At 47.0% G+C, this 21076-nt stretch overlaps 1 protein-coding gene across 3 annotated transcripts in view; it reads left to right on the top strand.

The window, feature by feature from the left end:
• Window positions 1-5344: 5344 nt before the first annotated feature.
• LOC129387459 (uncharacterized) overlaps window positions 5345-21076 on the top strand; it is a 39422-nt gene continuing 23690 nt past the window's right edge. The window contains exons 1-3 of one of the 3 annotated variants that reach the window (XM_055076385.2): window positions 5345-6706; window positions 12217-12334; window positions 20078-20458. In XM_055076385.2, coding sequence (XP_054932360.1) covers window positions 20200-20458 — 259 coding nt within the window. In that variant the 5' untranslated portion in view covers window positions 5345-6706; window positions 12217-12334; window positions 20078-20199. Of the gene's footprint in view, window positions 6707-12216; window positions 12345-18617; window positions 20459-21076 lie in introns of those variants that run through there. The other 2 variants (XM_055076384.2, XM_055076387.2) reach the window with 2 other exon arrangements.

Here is a 21076-nt window from a genome sequence, read left to right as displayed (position 1 = left end):
CGAAGACAAGATAGTACACTGCGAGGAATCTTGTAAATCTACCATGACGCAAGTAGAATTTCTGGCATCGAAGGTGGATGATGTAGAAAATAGAAGTAGGCCGAATAACCTAGTAATTTATGGATTAAGTGAGAGCTCTGATGAAGATGTTAAAGCACTTGAAGCAAAAGTGCAAGACGGTATATTAAAGAAGATCCTAGGAATACAAATTAATTCAATACAACGAGGTGTAGCTGTCGCAATTACATCTAACATAAAATTCACGGTTTTAAACAGCATACCTGATCATGAAAGCGTATGGTGTAAATTTACATTTAATGGAAAAAGCATATTTCTGGGCGATGTATACCGACCTCCGAATGCGCCCCCTGAATATCTAGACGTTATGCACGATTACATTGCACAACACACTAACTCACGTTCCAATATTATCATCACGGGTGACTTCAATTTATCAGGAATCAATTGGACTAATCTTTCGCACAACAGCTCTGACGCGAAAAGTACTGAATCACTATTGTTTGTCATTTACTTTCTCTCTAGACCAGCTAGTTTTCGAACCGACTAGAATAGCTGATCCGTCATGTTCTGTGCTTGATCTGGTGTTCGTAACCAGCCTATTTGAAAAGAACACATTAAGCGTTGAAAATGGCATTTCGGACCATAAAATGATTGTATTCTCCTGCCCAATTTTAGGAAACCGTGAACGCGTTAAGCCATCGATTGCTGTTATCAGGAGTTACTCAAGATCGGATGACAATGCTATCTCAGAATATTTGAACGCCTGCTTTCTGTAGTTTTTATTACTTCATGACATAAATGAATTATGGTTACGTTTTAAGCATATTGTACATTTCTGTGAAGAAAACTACATTCCCTCCAGAAAGAAACGAGTGAACAGAGAACATCCTTGGGTATCGCGGGATATAATACATTTAAAACAAAAAATTAAAAGGAAGCGCCGAAAGAAAACCACACGTGACCTTCAAGATCTCGTTCGCTTGCTACAAGATAAGATCCAAATGGCCATGGAGCGTTTTTTCACTGTTTTCTGCCTTCTTACATGACGAATAAACCACAAAAATTCTGGCGCTACCTATCGAGTGAGTGGCACACCCTATCGCAAATTACTGTTTCAAACGCGACTGTTGTTCAGCCTGACGTCATAGCAAGCAAATTTAATGAATGTTTTTCAATCTGTATTTAACAGAACTACCTTTTACGGCCCATCTATACGGTATCAGTTCGACAATCAAATGCCTGAGATAGATATCGACCAAGAAGAAATTTTACGACTCTTGAAAAAACTGGATGTAAAGAAACCCTGTGGCCCTGATCTTATATCAAACACATTCTTGCAAAAACTTGCAGTTTGAACGTCAAACTACTTATACGAGAAGAATGGGGGTTATCCGAGGGGCCCGATTTTTATTAGTCATATCATAAGAAGCCAACAAACACTGACACCAAGGACAACATAGGGGAAATTACTTGTACCTAATAAATGAAATAAAGAAACAATAAATTAGTGGAAATTAAAGTGGATGAAAAAACATCTTGCCGCAGGTGGGAACCGAACCCACAACATTCGCATTTCGTGTGCGATGCTCTACCAATTGAGCTACCGCGGCGCCGTTTTCCCATCCACTTTCTTGGGTATTTATGTGTGCTAGTAGAACCCTGGGAGTGTTAGCCAGCGCCATCACTCACAGACCTTGGCGGCGGACGTGGAACGTCCTTCTTGCCGCAGGCGTCACGAGAACGTGATCTTTTTGAGTGAAGGCAACTGGTCAATAAACCCACATATGCTACCTGAAGGCATCAATGTTGCCGGATTCGAGACCCTCGTTATGTAATAAACGAGAAAAAAGGGGGTTAACCGAGGGGCCCGATTTTTATTAGTCATATTATAAGAAGCCAACAAACACTGACACCAAGGACAACATAGGGGGAATTACTTGTGCTTAATAAATGAAATAAAGAAACGATAAATTAGTGGAAATTAAAGTGGATGAAAAAAACAACTTGCCGCAGGTGGGAACCGAACCCACAACATTCGCATTTCGCGTGATAAAACTACTTATACGTAATTTACAGGCGATCTTTGGAAACTTCAGCGACACCTGACGACTGGCGAATGGTCAAGGTAATACCCGTGCACAAATCTGGCTCTAAACTCGACGTAACTATAAACCTGTTTCATTAACATGTGCACCCAGTAAATTGTTCGAACATATTATTTATAAGGCCATAATATTGCACTTAGAGAATAATAACCTACTATACAGCCGGCAACATGGATTCCGTTCAGGTCTAAGTACTATTACTCTGTTGGCTGAGATAAACCATGATATAGCTAGCGCAACAAATAACAGAAGCCAAATAGATGCCATTTTTTTAGATTTTGCAAAGGCCTTTGATGTTGTTCCTCATCCAGATCTTATTACTAAACTAACTGCCGTTGGTATACACGTGAAAACAGTATCATGGATCAAGAACCATCTCGAAAACAGAAAGCAATGCGTAGCTATGGATGATATTATGTCTGATTACATCAACGTTTTTTTCTGGTGTACCACAAGGCTCGGTTCTTGCGCCCCTGCTATTTTTGATCTACATCAATGACATTCGTTCATGCGTTCAGCCACCAATTCAGATGAGCCTATTCGCCGATGATTGCGTAGTGTACGCAACAGTGAATACCAGAGAGGATCAGGTAAAACTAAACGATTCGTTTACTGCAATACAAAATTGGTGCAACAAATGGGGGATGAAACTGCATGTAACCAAAACTACCAGTATCTCCTTCACACACAAGAAAAATGTGCTTCAGTTTACATACACAATAAACAATATACCACTAATAAAATTCGATGAGGTCACATATCTCGGTTCACTCTTACAACGATATTAAATTGGGAAGCTCATATAAATAACATATATGACAAGGCTCTAGGTAAACTACATTTCTTGAGAAGAAAACTTAGAAACACACCTCCTAGTGTTAAATTAAATGCATACAGAACCCTCGTTAGACCCGCTTTAGAGTATGCTGACATCATTTGGGCCCCACACCAGAAGTATTTTACCGACAAACTAGAACGTATACAGAACTTAGCATTGATACTTATATATTCACAATGTTCGCGTCAAACGAGCATTACGAACCTGCGTGTCAAGGCTAATGTTCAACCACTGGCTCAACGTAGAATGATTTCCAGATTGGAATTTCTATGCTTGCTTTATCACGGCTGCTATCGAATACCACAAGCAACATACATTCAAGCGCCATTCAGACTTTCTGCCCCAACGAATCCTAATAAACCAATACGGCACCATCTCAGCCATATAATGACACCCACAAGTACTCTTTATTCCCACACGCCATCTCCCATTGGAACATGCTACCCTGTAGAGCTGTAAACTGCCCATCTGCCAACACATTTATTGGCAGTATTGAGAATCCGGAATTCGAATGGTGATAAGTAACTGAAGTTGCCTGTACTTCATATGCAGCCTCTTGCCGATGCATACTTATGGTAAACGTTGTTTTTCCTGCTTCACGAACCACTCATTTAAGCAGAGTGTATGTATTCATTGAGCATGTTCATTTTTGTGAGTGCTAATGCTCTTTGTTTTGGATGCAGTAGTTTCACTTTTTTCTCTTTTTTGTACTGTATTTCATGTTGTAACCACTCCTGAATGGGCCCGACGGGGGCCTGCAGTATTGTTAAATAAATAAATAAATAAATAAATAAATAAATAAATAAATAAATAAATAAATAAAGGAAATTGTGCAGATACAAGACATTACACATTTCGCGTGATCGGGTTGGGGAGCTTGCCAAAGAAAGCTTACGCTTGAAAAGCTCCTTTAGCGTGAGGAGGAAGCTCGGTGAGGAAGAAAAAGACCTAAGAACAAAATCTTGGTGGCGATGTTGCCATGAAGTTCCCTGCACATGACTCGTCAAGGCGTTATGGATTTTGACATCATTGGCGTGAACCTGTAGATAACTGTTTTTCACTAAATGACTACGTTGCGTTCTGCACGAACTAAATGTTTCACCTAGGAAGGTATGAGAATTTATGAAACTGGCTCAAATACGCAAGAAATAATTAACGACACCCCGCTTGCAGTACGGCACTGAGCTTTCGAAAAAGAAGTTAGAGAAAGAGGTCTAGCCTTAATTTCGTCAATTTCTCACCCCCCTTCTTTTTATTGTTTCTTTTTGAACAGCATTAACAAAGCCATTGGTGAAAAAAAATATACTTTACCATTTTTAACAGGTTTCAAGCGGGTCGCAGCAGAGAATCTATATATTTCTGACTGCTTCTTTTCCACCGTTTCGTATATACATCTAAAACCGCCCTCATGTTCGAGATGTTGTTTTTTTACCGTTGCGTGTTATGTACATGACCTTGCGGCGAACAAACTCCCTCCGGAATCTGTAAAATGAGGTTTCTCAGGTGTGCAGCGCAAGAATAATGGACTCTCACGCGTCCCCTGATGTTGTTTTCCCCGCACGCCTATAGCGTCTCCTGGAATCCGGCTTCTCTTCGTAGCTATGCGCCGGCGGCGGTCGGTGTGGTTGCAGCTTATTACGAGAGATGGCGCGAGTGTTGCGTTGCTAACGCCACCTCACCTATTAGAAGCGCGCGACATTGAATAGGCTCTTCCTATACGACTCAAGGTTGGCGAGAGGTGCGGACACTTCTCGCGTGCGCCGACCCAGAAAAGCTTAGGAGCTGGACACCGGAATGGACGAACACGATAGTTCGAACGCGCCACCGTTCGCGTGACCGTACACGCGAACGATTAGGCGTTGGTGCCCAGCATCAGGGCGAACATATTCGCTCGCGATCTGGTCGCGGTGAATCGGGCTTGTTCAATTTGTCGCGTGCCCATCGGCATGTTCTGCGTGTTCTGATTTGGCATAGCAGGCATTAGTGTATGAAAGGTCAATGAATGCCTTTTTGATTGTTTGCACTTCTATGGTGTCGCTCTTTTGTCCTTAGGGCACGTGTGAGACCGCCACAGCAGGGAGTGCGCCAGCCTCCGCTTTTTTATAGAATAAAAGTGTTCAGCTTTCGTGGTCGGTGCAGGCGAGAATTCCGAAAGCTCTACCATAAATATCCTAGCGAATAAAGATGTGGGTTATTTCTTATAGAATCTCCACATCTTGCGAGAGCTTTGTGAAACATGTCCTTGCATGCACTCTCATCTGCTGTTATTTTACTACTGTATACTAACAAAAGTTATGGATCTTTTTCACTGTTTCCAAAATCCCCCCCCCCCCAAAAAAAAGAACATTTTTCGTGTTATTTTTTTCTCGTGGCTTCAACTTTTACTGAAATTTTACGTCTCTGTCTACAATGAAGTACTCCAAGTAAGCGTAAACACGCTAATGTCGGTTGCACGCTGAAATACCTGGCCGACTGCTAGCCTTGATGTCACGTGACGATTGACATGCCCTTCAACCGCGAAAGACATCCACATGCACCTTGGCCAAACGAACACTAGCACAACTTCACGTGGTGTCCCGTGTTCGCTCTTCACACACATACCAATTATCTCTCTCTCCCTCTCTCTGGATATTGCGCCGCGCTGGAAACTGCAGCAAAAAAAAAAAAAAAAGCTATTACAGCCGGGAGGAATCGTTAAGGCCTGCAAAATAACATAGCAGAGTGCAGGCGTAGGGCAGTTGGTGACTCATGATTTTGGGAAGTTGCCCCAAGCAAAACAAGAGACTTGAAGGAAGGGACAACACGAAGCGCTTAATTGGTTAATCAATAAAGAAAGCGAAATTAAGCATCGAAAGAGTGCGCGACAGAAGCCTGAAATGAGGGGAAAGGGGGCATGACCCGCGGAGAGTCGTCTGCTGCTTTCTTTTAATTTGTTCGTGCGTAATTCGTGCGCTTTCCTGTATCGAACGACGACGCACATGAGATCACGGTCACCCCAAGTTCGACGCCGTGCGTGCGCTCAATTGACCAGATTTACGAGGGGCAGGGAAAAAAAACAACAAAAAACTTGGGAGAGAGAAGTGGTTCTTGTGGGAAAGGAGGAAAGTCTGGCACTATCTTCTGCAACCCATGCGGGAGCACGGCTCAGCGACAGCAGGGTGGGGGAGATGGGATTAAAAGAAAGAGAGGGTAGGAGGGAGAAAGGTAGAGGGTCGTCCCAGCAGCATCAAAGCAGCCCGGCCGGGAGGGCCCAGTGGGTTCGACCGGAGGAGTAGGCCACTTGGGAGATTGCCATATAGGTTTCATTCTGAATGAACAAGGAGCGCACAAAAAAGAAAACAAAAAGCAGAAGCATAAACGCATAGCTCAAACGGACAAGGAAAGTGCCTATAAGGTGGCGTCGCAAGACTACTGACGCAGGAGAGCGCGAACTTAAGTATTATAGTTGTTCTGTGGCGGGTCGTAGAAATGCCACTCTCCCTTTATCTTTCTTTTTTCGCTTCGCGGCTCCCGCGCTTTCCCTACTTCTAGAAAGTTAACATCCGAGATCGAAGGTGTCAGGACGCCACGCTTGCCGATGCAAGCCAGCTGTCTCGACCCCGGGTGCGTGTCGCATGCGGCGGTGATTTGGGAATGCGTGGCACTCATCGGCGAACCGATCGGGCGAAGAAAGATCTCGCGGGTAGCGCACGAGAGCCCAATTCGTCCTTCAACCAAGAACTAGGTCCTGCGGATTTTCCTGGTGAGTAGTGTCAACCAATCGCTATAAGATATGTAGCATTGTGCAGAACAGCTAATGAGACCAAAGTGTGACGTCGTAAATATGGCATTACGCGACGATCGAGTCCTCGCTCGCGAACTCGGGTAGTGCGCAGAATATTCAGCAGGAGTTCCAGTATTGCTCAGCAGCACTGTCTAAATGTTTAGCTTCAAGTCTATACGTGCAGTTTTCGGACTAGAGGCAGTGCAACTTGACCCATTAAAAGCTGCACACCACCATCTTCGGAGAATATCCCCTGAAAAAGGAGCCGAACAGGCTCCGAAACGTCTGGCTAATAAAATTCACTTATTCGGTTGGAGTCAGTCTGGAAGTCACAACGAACGGCGTATGAGTTGAGCTATTCCTGGAGCTGGGCCGTAGGTCTATAATACTCGCTGTAATCGGCAAGCTTATCAATTACGTCGCTATGTCCTAGCGCTAAGCGCAGCTCAGTGGCGGCTGCTGATGGCAGTGACGGCTCCGCTGCACGCGTATTCATTGTAAAGCAACAAATTAGCCTTCGAGGATGCCTAAATTCTTTCGTTACACAGGTAAATTAGTTTATAGCGGTCTTCGCTGTAGATGTCTTCGCAATACACAGGAAAGATAGGAATTCGGCCTGCACACACGTAAGCCTTCGTTGTACGGCTAATTTCGTTGTAGTGCCGTTCGTTGTAGATGCCTTTGACTATATAATATTGTTCTTGCTGAAAGACATCGGGAGTCGCATAGGTACAGGGAGATAGGGGAAAATGGTGTGGACAGAAAGCGTGTGCGCGAAGGCGAGCCTCCCATTCGCACTGAACGGCCAGTGTCTACAAGGGCAATAATTGACCCTGACGCTTTCTCCTATCTGCAACATCCCGTACTCCTCCCCAGCTCCCATGACAATTATAGTATTGTCATTAGTTTCATCTGAAATGTTATATTGTGAATTTATTATTATTTTCCACTAATTTTATCTGAAGCAACGTTGGAATCTTTTGTCGTCATGCTCTGACACGCGACTCAAATAATTTAGTCTTGCTGTTTCTCCTATATTTATCGTAAACTACAGGTGACTAAACTGATAAAATAACTCGTTATTTTAATCTTTCATGCTGTGCACATTGCTATTGCCTCATCTTTTAAACGCACAATCCTATTTTCCCCAGCAAATGAAATAGTGCTGCCTGAAACAGCTGGCTTCCGACCTCTGCGCTTGGAAATCGCAGTTAACGCTACTCGCTCGAAGAAACGCTTGCACTATTTGGGACAAGTCCTGTCCCCGAACAATGATCCACATCCATGCCGCGGACCTTATGCGACCGCAAAACCGACGCCGTCAAGGATCATGGCAAAACTAAGTGCTCACTTAATGTCAGAGGGACACTGTAGCCTTCCTGCGTTTCACTCAAATTGAAATGCGGCCGTTGCGATAGGGAATCCAACCCGCGACCTCGTTCACTCATCAGCAGGACGTTCGTCATTTGCCGCTGATTCACCGCGGCAAGGAAATTCTCCCCGGACACGGGCATCGGTGTGCAGTGACTAAGTCACTGGAAGAGTCAACAGAGCATCGTAGACACAACGTCAAGGATGAGCGACGTGGGACCATCAGCTTCACTCGAGGCCAAAGCATGCACGCAGTGACAGTGGCGCATTTTGCAAACGGCTGAAAAACAGTCTTCGCTTATCTGTGCAGGTTGGTGGCATCTGTATCTGCATTCGCTAACTCTGTTTCTGCAACCACCGCCGCCACTCATACTGCCATTGATTATCGCGCGTTTGTTGTTTCTCGGAACGTCGCACTTGTGTCTTGTAATAAGCTCTCATGATGCGACGACTTAATCTTCTGGTTCAGAACCTATAGAGACTCAGGATGTTGTTATGACTTATGCTCAATGCCGATGTAACTGTCACTTCGGGAAATGCAGTGGTGTTTCTGAAAGATTGTTTGATATGATGAAGAAGCGACAAGGATAGCCGAGAAGTATAATAATTGCAATCAATGTAAATCTCGTTATTTGCAGGCACAGATTGTGTACATTAGGAGGAAGTTATCTTTTATACCACTGCTGAAAACTAGTTTAGACAAGCTCGTTCACCGTCAGGAAATTGCACACGACATTTCGCAATCGGTACGGCATCTGTCGGACACTTACGACCAGTTAAGGTGCAGAAACGGGACAGAGGCATCAGTGATTTAAAGAGCTGCCTAGAAGCCGTTGAAAAGTCGTCAAAAAGAGATGATTGACCAGATGAAACAAGAAGCAAATGACACGTAACAGTACAGCCGTCACCTGAATATGTAGAAATTCATGGCCTTGGGCCACACGAAGGTGAAGCCTTCAGAAAAAAAAATTAAATATGGGGTTTTACGAGCCAAAACCACTTTCTGATTATGAGGCACGCCGTAGTGGGGGACTCCGGAAATTTCGACCACCTGGGGTTCTTTAACGTGCACCTAAATATAAGTACACGGGTGTTCTCGCATTTCGCCCCCATCGAAATGCGGCCGCCGTGGCCGGGATCCGATCCCGCGACCTAAGACTTCAGAAAGGATGGAACTAAGATTTTACAGGTACTAGCCCTTCCAGAGTTAACGGAGAACAACTCCGAATCACTTATTTCTCTCCCTCCTAGAAAAAAAAAACCAGTTGTTAATTTGATATTGTGCCCCAGACTCTGCCCTCAATATGCTTTGAATAAAATACATAAAGACAAGCGAGCAACAAAATCCTCTGGCATCCGGTTTTTCGACAACCTTCTGGCGACAACAGACGACCGCTGTGGCTTGACCAAAACCAAAGCAAACACTGAGAACCATATGAGTCTGGTTAGGACGACTGACGGAAGGATCTTCGTATGCAAGCAGCCTGACGCACGTGCTACAAGAATAAACCAGGAAGACAGTCTTATTAAGAACGCCTTTATCGTCCGCATTTTGTCGGACGCTGATTGCTGACCATTTACGCTATGAACTGCTACCCTGTTGACTCTTTCAATATTTGAAAGCCCATATTTGTAGAGTCCCATATTTGTATAGAGCGTAGTTTCTCCGCTCGACTCTTCACCTCGGATGAAGAAAGTTGATGGCAACGCCGTGCCTCGACAGAAGCGGTCACTGCGCTTCATCGACTATGGCCTCCGAGGCCATGCATTGACACTGCACGGCAATTCTTGATAAGTGTACCGCCTTTTTCAGTCGACGGGTGGCGCTGCATTCGGTGGAGTAGAAGAAGAGCTTCGAGTCGAGGATCGGTTCGAGAACACGGGCGTTAGTAACGGCAGACCGCTGCTTGAACGCGGAAAGGCATTCCACACGAAGTTTGAGAAGTGAGCATGCTGACGCTGAAGCATAACAATAGAGAGATGCTATAGCAGCGCATTTTCATGTCTGCCTATTAGTAAATATTAAACAGCAAGGAAGTTATACGTCACATCTGAACTGCACAAGCGTATCAAGCAGAGAGATCGGCTTCTTCTGTTATTGTTACGCACTCGGAAGTTCTGCGCGAATATAAACGTAGAAGGAAAAAAATAAATTCTGACTTAAACAAGGCCAAAATGAACTTCTCGCACGTAAATTTGAAGCTGCTACTCTGCTACTACTTACAATACCGCTACAGCGTGAAAAAAAAAAAAATTCGCCCATTGACTAAAGCTTCTGCATCAGCAGTGCCTTCAGAGTTATCCTTATTCGTAGAAAGCTATTCCGGTGTCCCATTCGCTAATATCTTCAGTGATGATTTTGTTAATTATGGTGCGACTAACTTTCCTTAACATATAGCCCTGCAGCAGTCTCAGTCTTTATTTTTTTTTGCAGAACAACAGATGACGAGATTACTGCTATTATTGCTTGATTGCATAACAACTATCAGAGCTGGTGATGACGATATAAAGGCTAGTCCGATCAAAGCTGTTTCTCATTAGCTATATTAGGCTTTGTGCCATACTTCTTTTTGTAACCCTCAATCTTCACACTGGCAGTTTTTCAGAGAGAATGAAAACTGCCCGCATAGCAGCAGTCCACAGAGTATGGATGTCCTGCGATCTCAACAACTACAGACCAATTTCGGTGCTATCGATTTTTTTTTCATAAAGTACTGAGTAATTAATGTACAGGCATGTAAATAATTTCGTAGTATCTAAGCAGACAATTTCCAACTACCAGTATGATTTTAAGGGGGCAAATCAATCGAGGATGCCTTTCTTAAATACCAGGTGTTTTTGCGAAGACTTCAAGTAATCTTTATAATCGCCTGTGGCAGATAGCGCAATTACAATCCTTGAGGTGGTCTACTCGAAGAAGCGGACATTACTTGCATGAAAAATTGAAATGCCTAATCGACTAAGTAACAAATATCGACTAATTATGTTTTAACTAGTTAAGGCGCATATTAGAATTTACAAATTGTAGCCGGTGAGATTGCACGGCATATCAACTTGAAAATAATTATGTGGATAACATCGTTTTCTAAATATGCGCCATCATACTTGTGGTAAAAATGCTCTGTCGCTCAATTTACTTCTTTAACAAAACGTTGTCTTATGCATTGAAGCCCACAGGTAACTGGACCGCCAATGTTTTTCTTCGCAAAGTTCGGCAACGAGTACCTTGAAACTAGTGCCGTCCTGATAATTATTTTTAAATTTCAATATATGCCACGAGATAATTAGTTACAAACTTCACGGAGAAACTCCTCTGTGAGTTCTCTAAGTATGCGTAAGCAATGTGCCACTTGCTTAGCTCCACGCAGCCCGGAGTCATTATTGATGTTAGGAAACTTGATACGGCCCGTACAAACGACAGCGCTACGGCGACATGAACTGCTGCGGACGGCGGCGCAAGGTGAATTAATGAGGCAGGCAGACTAGTGCAGGTGGCGGCGCCAGGTGCGCTGATGACGCTCCGATCATTGTTAGCTGCTATCGCTCTTTAGCGCATTACCCATACGCGTCGAACCATTATGCGCCGCGCGGAGCACATCTTGAACGCGACCTGCGATGTGGACAGAGAGTGCCGATTGCTGTTAGCTTCCCGCTCTGTGTTCTCGCCGTTTCGCGTTGAAGGGAGACGTGCGGGGCCACATATTGAAAGTGATCTGCGAAAGGCGGGCAGGGTGCGGCGCGTGCTGAGAATTTTTGTGAGCGCTGTGTTCTCGCCGCTTCCTTCGCGTGGCAATGACAGGCAGCACGAAGGTAAGGCCGCTCGCTACTGCGGACTCTATCTATATTGTATGCGTGATTCCAAAGAATGTACTCACTTTTTGTTTCACTTTCCTAAGTGTTGAAGCGTGCTTCACCTTCGCCGCGGGTCGGCCCGGTATCGGCCCACATTTTTTGTCTCACGGGATGGACGGTTTTCTCGTTGGGTAAGCATAGAAATGGTAACTTGCAACCGTCCAGAGGGGAGGTAGATAAAATGGTGGAGAGGAGGCAGAGAATGGGTACAAACAACGCAGTCACGAAGCGAGTGAATGACAGCCCTTGCCACTCTTCACTCGCAGTTCCCATGCACGAGGGCAGGGAAGACGTAAGAGGGTGAAGGCGACGTGGGAAGGCGAGGAAACGCTACCACGAGACAAGACGACGGTTGCGGACAAACGGGATAAACTTAAGTTCAAGGTATGCTACGGTAAGTTTCTGTAATTTCTGTGAAATAAACACCATGAAAATTTCTCAAGCAGACAAGTGACGCTTTGCGTTGGAGACGCAAAGCCCCATTAAAGTACCGTAGTGTCTAGGCGACACTACGGAAACGACCACGCGTGAAATCAGAACTTCTGTATCCGCCGCGGTAGCTCTTCCGCTATGGCGTTGCTCGAGTTCACGGTGTGAATGCCTACAGCGGTAGGCGCATTTCGACTGGTGCGAAGGACGAAAAGGCTCGTCTATCTAAGTTTATGTACACATTAAAGAAGCTCAGGGGGTCGAAATTAATCCGGAGCCCGGCACTACGGCGCGCCTTAAATCAATCGGAGTCTCGGCATGTACAACCCCATAGATTAATTAAAGTTTAACACTTCTAGCCCGATGCTAAATGCCGTGGTAGGCAATGACATTGCTAACCTTCTCGGAGGCTATGAACAGTGGCGCACAACGACTCAAGCAGAAACGTCTCGCTGTGTGCACTGTACTCTACGCAGGAAAAGAACAGTGGTGCGCGTGGTAACGTTTAACATCAACTAAGCCTTATTGTATTGCACTACACACAGAAGAAATTAAACGTCCACCGTGAAGATAACCGTTAATTACCGTCTGTCAAAACAAACAGCACCGAAAGATTCGCCTACATCGATCTTTATTGTGTGTTAGTACCCGCATGTCTTCCTCTTGTTGAACAAGCGTTCAAATTATTATCGTCAGTAGGCGTGTCTACGAAAGCTCTATGGCACTATGGAAGAAATTCTAGAAGAGAGAGAAAGGTTGCATAGAAAGGCAGAGAGATTAACCAGAGGTAGTACTGGTTTGCTACCCTGAATTGGTAAAGGGGTAAGGGGATAAACATTTCACAGAGGGTCGGAAGATAAATTTTTACTGGCATTGGACATCAAAAAGGCCTTCGACAGCATCTCCCACCACGCTATTCTGGAGGGACTGGAAGCGGTGAACTGCGGATCGCGAATTTATAACTACGTGCGCTCGTTCCTCAGCCACCGCACGGCCACAATCGGATTAGGCTCCACGAGGTCCGACACCTTCAACTGTCCCGACAGAGGTACCCCTCAGGGAGCTATACTCTCTCCACTGCTATTCAATGTAGGGATGAGAAAGCTAGCCCTGGAGCTAGATAAGCACCCGAATCTCGGTTGTGCGATATATGCCGATGACATCACGATCTGGGCTCACCAGGGGTCCTACGGGGACAAGCAAGAAACCCTTCAAAAGGCCATAGACGCAGTCGTGGAATACGCGAGGGCGGCGGACATGGCATGCGCACCCGAAAAATCGGAATTCATTCGGGTGCGTGCGAAGTACGCAAGAAAGAAGGACTGGGTGCCGCTCACTTTGACTCCCGACGGGGTGCCAATTCGTGAAGTGGAGACACTCAGAATATTGGGGATGTGGATACAGCAGAATGCTGGAACATCTCACACCCTACAAAAACTAAAGGCGGTCACAGGAAACGTGGCCAGAATGATAAGGAGAGTGGCAAGAAGCAGAGACGGCCTAACTGAGGGAGAGACCATCAGCCTGGTTCACGCATTCGTAATTAGCCGACTCACATACGCCCTTCCGTATCAGGCCTTGACAAACCAAGAGATTAAACAGGCAAACGCAATAATAAGAAAAGCCTTCAAAGCCGCCCTTGGTCTTCCCGAATGCACTAGCACAGAGAGATTCGAGGGACTGGGCCTGCACAATACTTTTGACGAGTACGCAGTCGCGACGTTACATGCCCAGAAAGAAAGACTTTGTTCTTCAACTCAGGGCAGGGAAGTATTGGCGAGGTTAGGCTTTCCCCTGAGACCCCAGTATTGCGGAGAGGAAACGGCACAGATAGACCGCAATGTTCGATCGCACATCGCGGTGGCCCCAATTCCCAAAAACATGCACCCCAAGTACCATCCCGGACGACGCAGAGCAAGGGCAAAGACCCTTCACAAACGTTTCGGCATGGGACCGGGGGTGTATTATACGGATGCCAGTCGAGCCAGCTCAGACACTTTCAGCATAGTCTCTACATGCAACAACAACATAACAACGGCATCCTTCAAAACCTCCTCGGCATGCGTGGCAGAGGCTGCAGCCATCGCCTTGGCCATTCAGGACGCCGAGCGCCAAACCAATTCGGCTGTCATATTAACCGATTCACAAGCGGCCTGCCGCCTGTTTTTACAAGGAACGGCACCCAAATCAATAATCAAAATTTTAGGCACTCAACTAGAGGGGCACCACACTATCGTCTGGTGTCCGGCACACGAGCGACTGGCAGGAAACGCTAGGGCAGACCGTATTGCTCGAGGTTTGAACGTCCGAGCAACGGCATGGCCTAGCGACGTCCTTCCACCGAACTCTCGTGACATCCTCCTACAGCAAAGGCAGGAGCGGAGACGTTTTGGACATCCTCACTCCGATTTAAACAGCGAACAGGAGAGGGACTGGCGTCGTATTCAGACGAATACATACACCAACCTGCACCACCTACACAGAATACACCCCACGAGGTTCACTGACGAGTGCCCGTGGTGCACAGACACACCCACACTAAAACACATCACATGGGAGTGCCCCAGGAGGCCGCCGCACATAGACAGTCCCATATTACACCAACATCCACTAATGAGGAATAGGCAGTGGGAGGCATGGCTTGCGGACGAGGGTCGGGAGAGCCAGTTGGCTCTTCTGGACCAAGCCCAGACCAAGACCAAGCTCGTGCCAGTGGGGCCCTGGAATAGGGGCTCCAACCATCGTGCCTTATTTTATTTAGATTGAATAAAGTTTTTTTTTTTACTCACCGACGATTACGACGCTCCTTAATGAGAAATTTGAGCGCCGCTTTATACGTGTTTTGATTAAAACCCTTGGAATACATTTTTCAAAGCACCCTGCATGGAATGTATATGTTGAAAACCTCCATTCAAAGATGTCGTCTGCCATTGGTGCCCTTACACGTACGCGATGTATTCTTCCTACAAAGGTGAAGATTATGATCTACAATGCGTTAGTGTCCTCTATGTTGCAGTATTGCCGCATAGTGTGGTGTACTACTGGCGTAATAAATTTGCGCAAGCTGTATTTGCTGCAGAAAAGAGCCATACGACATATTGCTGCTGGACATTATGCTTCTTCTACAAAACTTCTTTTTACAAAGTACGAAATTCTTCCAGTGTTCTGTTTATATAATTATAGGCTGATGATGTGTTATAAAGCTTTTGTTAAGTATGGTACCAATACCATAAATATTCTTGCTAAGTTAAAAGCAGAGAGAGAGAAACAACTTTTGTACTAAGCCCTTAGTGACGGTTGGTGCGCGCTGGCACCAGATGGGGTGGAACCTTCTTCTCAGGTCCCATATGTGTCCAGCAGTTCCTGGCCCCTAGCCGCCAGCGCGAGCTGGGTCGGTAGGTCGGGGCTGGACAACAAGGTCTCCCATCGCTCGGGGGGGTTGGGGCTGGGGAGGGTGGGGGTTAGGGATGGTGGGGGGTTCTTGAGCTTAGTGCACTCTGCAAGGATGTGTGCTTGAGTGCCTTTTAACCGTCTGCAAAAAGGGCATGAAGTGGCATGCTCTGTTGGAAACATCTTGTGCAAGAGCACGGGATGCGCTAGCGACCCCGCTTGCGTGCGTCGCACGATTGTTTGCTGCATTCGGCTGAGTTGCGGATGCGGACGGGGAAGCCTACATCTGCCGCTTCTGTACATTTGCGTGATTTCTTTATAGCTTGTCACGGGGTGGCGGTAGCTTTGGCTCGTCCTCGGCCCGGATTGACAGTTCTCGGGCATAGTGGTCGGCGAGTGCGTTGCCTTCCACTTGCGAGTGAGCCGGGACCCACACGAGCTCAACGGCCCGTCCCGGTGATTTGCATTTGGTGAGGATCGCTAGTGCCGCGGGAGAGATGTTCCCCTTGCGGTAGCTTGCGTAGGCGGTCTGGGAGTCTGTGACCACGGTCCTCACTCCCGGTTGTGCGAGTGCGAGGGCCACGGCCACTTCTTCTGCTTCGGCTGTATTCGTCGTCCGTATTGACGCGCCTGTGACCAGTTTATCGATGGTGGTGACGACCGCCGTTGCTCTGGTTCCGTGCTTGGGAAGCGAGGCGTCCGCGTAGAGGACCTCGGGGTCCTCTTCCAGCTGTCGAGCCAGTGCCTTGGCCCACGCAGAGCGTCTCTCGTTGTTCCTCCCCGGCTGCATGTTCCGGGGGAGGGGCTTGGTCCTAATAATGTCTCTCCACGTTGCGGGTAGCGGCTCCGTTGTCGGTTGCTGTTCAATTTGCCATCCTATCTTGCGTAGGACGGCCCGACCGTGCTCTGTCCGGCTCAGCCTTACTCTTTGGTGGGATAGGTGTGCTTCCACCAGCTCTTCCACCGTGTTGTGGGCACCCATTTCCAGCAGCTTCTGCGTTGACGAGTAGACTGGGATGCCCATGGCGAGTTTGACTGCTTTTCTTATCGTCGTGTTCAGCGTCTCGCGGTTCACCTTCGCAAGCTGGAGGTACGGGGCGGAGTAAGTTACGCGTGACACGACGAATGCCTGCACCAGGCGCAGTGCGTCTTCTTCTTTGATTCCTCTGTTCCGGTTGGTGACTCTCCGGATCATGCTCAGGACTTGCTCTGATGTGGTCTTGATTTTGTTGACGGCTGCGAGCGCCTTGCCGTCGCTGCGCAACAGCAGGCCCAGTATCCGGATCTGCTGCGTTGGTTTGATCTCTGTGCCGCCGATGGTGATGATTATGTTCGGCGGCGGCTCTTTCTTTGGTCTTCCGGGCTGTACCATGAGCAGCTCCGATTGCTGTGGAGCGCAGCTCAGGCCGCAGGTCGTGGCATACTCGTGGATGGTCGTTGCCGCTCTCTGCAGGGCTTCCTCCGCCCAGGCATCGGACCCCGCGCGGTTCGTCCACACCGTTATATCGTCGGCATAGAACGCGTGGTCCACGCCCTCGATCTGATTGAGTAGTTCGGGCAGAGGCAGGAGTGCTAGGTTGAAAAGCAGAGACGACAGGACAGACCCCTGTGGGGTACCCCTGTCTCCGAGCTCCACAGGCTCTGACAGTTCATTTCCTATCCGGATAGTTGATGTTCTATTTGTTAGGAAATCTTTAGTATAGCCGTAGGTCTTGCGGCCACACCCCGTCTTGCGCAGGTTCTCGAGCACGCTGGCGTGGGACACGTTGCCGAAGGCCCCTTTGAGGTCCCGGGGCACGCGCCCCGGGGTGTATGCCTCGTTGCTCTTTTAATCACTAGTTCGTGTAATTGGATCAGGACGTCTTGGGTGCTCAGGTGCTGGCGGAATCCATACATGGTCGCCGGCATCTGATTTGTCTCGTCCAAGTGTGCTTGAAGTCTTTTGAGAACCATGCGTTCCATGACCTTGCCCACACAGGACGTGAGCGAGATAGGGCGCATGTTATTGATTGTCAGAGGTTTGCCGGGTTTAGGTATGAACCGTACCTCGGCCTCTTTCCATTCTGCGGGCAACTTCGAGCTTTCCCAGGTTCTGTTGATGTGACCCAGGAGCCCGCGTGCCGCCGCATCACTCATGTTATTGAGCAGCTTGTATGTAATGGCGTCCGTTCCGGGTGCGCTCGTCTTATTACTCTCGTCTATGGCTGTTAATAACTCCGTGATGGTGAACGGTTCATCCAATGCCGGATTTTCCGGTCCCCCGTATTCCTCCGGTATCGGAAATCGCCCTCTCTCCGTCTTGAGGTAGATCGCCTTGAGGTCTTCAATGAGCCTTTGGCCGTTGCCATCGTAAGCGTTCAGAACTTTGGTGAGGTTGCGGTTGGTAGCGGTAAGTTAAAAGCAAGCACAAGTGTTCGTTCAACCAGGCACAAAGACATGTGGATTGTACCCACCCCTAGAACTTTTTATGATGAACAATGTGTGTCCTATAAGCTACCTTCCCTTCCGAACCTATCAAACCATGGAGATGATGTTTCGTGTAATCAAAATTCTCTCATTAAACGTTTCGCCCAGTCCATTTATTTTCAGGAATAGTACATACTTTTGTGAATTTTTTCCCCTCTACTTGTCGGTCGCTGTTTTTCATGTTCATGCCATTTCAAGCCTATGCAATTGGGTTGTATTGTTCTTGCGCTTTGTTACAAAACTTTTTTTTGCTCGGTGTTATGTAATATTCGCTGATTTATTTGAACTCTTTGTGCATGACCGACATCCTGCTGCTTTGCCAACTGTAAAGGGGTCGGGACCTCGTCAAGCTGCTCAAGCTTTAGGCCCGTACTCCTTCTATTCCAAGGGAAATAAAGTTGATTGATTGATTGATTGATTGATTGATCGATTGATTGATTGATTGAATGAATGATTGATTGATTGATGTCGCAATATATTGGCTGGTGCGGACAGTCCGTCTCGTGCGGCGCGTTGCAAACAGAGTTAAGTATTGCGTGACTTCCTCGCTAATCGGGAGACCGCGAGAGGCAGCGCGTGGGTGACGCGTGGGCGCGAGTCACAGCAGCAGACAGACCTCCGCTCACGCAACGCTTTGTTTCCATGCAGGCGACGCGCGCTATACTCTGGCGCCATCTCGTTGCCATCGTCGCCGCAAAGCCCGTCTTGCGTGGAACTACGGGGCATACAAGCCCCGTTGTTAGGCGATCTTTTATAAAAAGAACTGTAAACTTTTTTCCATAATTCTAGATAGCAGCGCATCCGCAATAACGTTCCTGGTGGTTTACCTCCGAAAATATACTTAGTTTCAAGTGAGCGTCTTTCCTGTCCAGGTCACCTTTCTTCCGCAACGCTTCTGCGCTCCCCTTTGCAAAAACCATTCTTTCCGGGCGTTCGCGTTCAAGTGTTCCTTCGTATATTGCCCTGAACATCATTCTAAACCAACCTCGCTTCCTTTTACCGTTAGGGTTAGTCGTGAGTGTTTTTTTTTACGAATACACCCATGTTACGTGAACGAACAAGTTTCCTCTCCTCACCTCAAACCTTTTTACATGTCTGCTGATCTGAAAGGACCTCGGTTGTAGTTCTTTTGAACATTGTATATACGACGTTTATGGAAACGGAAATATAGGAGCGCGAAAACACGGGACACTGTAAGGGGACACACACGCATCGCTGTGCGTGTTTGTCCTTATACTGTATCCTGTGCTTTCACGCCGTTGTGTTTCTCCTAATATACAATTCTTTTACGTATCCAAGTCTACATCCCCATTTCAGCTGCTTGAATACTGACATAAATCGCTCGTTTGATACAGAATCACTGGTCACACCAGTACATTGTAGTCCCTTTAATCCGTCTGGTACCTACCAGACGCAACACAGATTTCCCAATCGCTTCTGCGTGTTCTGATTCACTTACCGTAAGTGAATCGTGAAGATTGAAATGTCAAGTAAATTTCTCTTAGACGTTATTTACGTGCGAACTATAAGAAGGTTATTGCAAGTATTGGCTTCAATGCATGCAGCAACTTTGTAACCCTCCAAAAACACGTGCTTTGGGACTGTATATTTCGCAGTGAAACGGCCATACGCACTCCGGGCGACGCCGGCGACGACCGCCAGCCGCGAGAGTGCGCAGTAAACGATGTGTTCAGTTTTGATTCGTTCGGAAGACGAGCTTCCCTTGCGGCTGGTGACCAATAAAGATAACGCGCGTTTCTGCGGCCGTTACAGCGCCAGCCAGCAAATTTCATTTGGTGGCATCGAGTTTACTGATTTCTCCTGCATGCCCGACTATCGCAGAGGGCAGCCCAAAAACTCCCGGCCCGCATGACTACCGGCAGAATGAGAAGATGACGGCCTGCCGTCACCTCTAGAAACTGTTTCCTGCCTGCGAAACCTGCACGCGGGCTAGCTATATAAACATGGAGGGAAGCCAGGAGTGTCAGCAGCTGCGACCGTCTTCACGGCAGCGCCAGCGGAAGGGGCGGCCACCACCAGCGGGACCAGACGGTCCGCGATCATGGCTGGTGGCTGTCGCCTGCGGGTGGAACCTGTTCTGGACTACTCTCTTTCGTCGCTCCACAGGAGTCATCTACGTGGCCCTGATCCACAAGTACAGCGCCACACGTGAACAAAGCAGCTGGGTGCTCAGCGTCAGCACCTGCATCGCCTGGCTGATCGGTAAGTCATCTCTTTGCGAAGACTATAGCTGCTAAGGGTACACTCCACGCAGATTTTGTGCCGTTTGTGCCTTTCTTTTCAGAAGATGCAAGCATGGTTTAGCTTCTGAAAATAAGTTCAGCTTCTGAAAGCCATACTTATTTTAGATACAACACAAGTAAATAACGTCCTTTACGTCTAGAAGGAAGCTCTCAATCAACGGTTCAGGAAAACTGGTTCAGGCCACACCGGCTTGGCTTGACGCAAGAGGCGACCAACAGTATGTTTTTAAGATTATTAATGTGAATGCTAGAAGCATATTGAGTTAGGTTGACGTGATTGAAGCAGTGATCCTATAGCATGAACCAGATGTAATGACCGCAACAAAGCAGGGCCGGGCAAAGATACATTGCAATTGCATCGTGATAAGATACAAGGTTCTCGGGCAACAAGTATTTGAGATGCAGATGCAAGATATTACCACAATTATTTTATCCGATAAGATTATTTCCATTTGTATCTTAAGATACTTCGATACATTCGCAAATTTCTCGTTATATATCTATATAATGTCGCAGCAAACGCGTATGCACAAAAATGCTTGCTTGGAAATTTCTTAACTCCGACCAACCTTGTTTT

Source organism: Dermacentor andersoni, chromosome 3, assembly GCF_023375885.2.
Source record: "Dermacentor andersoni chromosome 3, qqDerAnde1_hic_scaffold, whole genome shotgun sequence".
Classification (NCBI taxonomy): Eukaryota; Metazoa; Arthropoda; class Arachnida; order Ixodida; family Ixodidae; genus Dermacentor; species Dermacentor andersoni.
The sequence above is the reverse complement of the archived record's forward strand: the minus strand, read 5'-3'. Positions and strand labels throughout refer to the sequence as shown.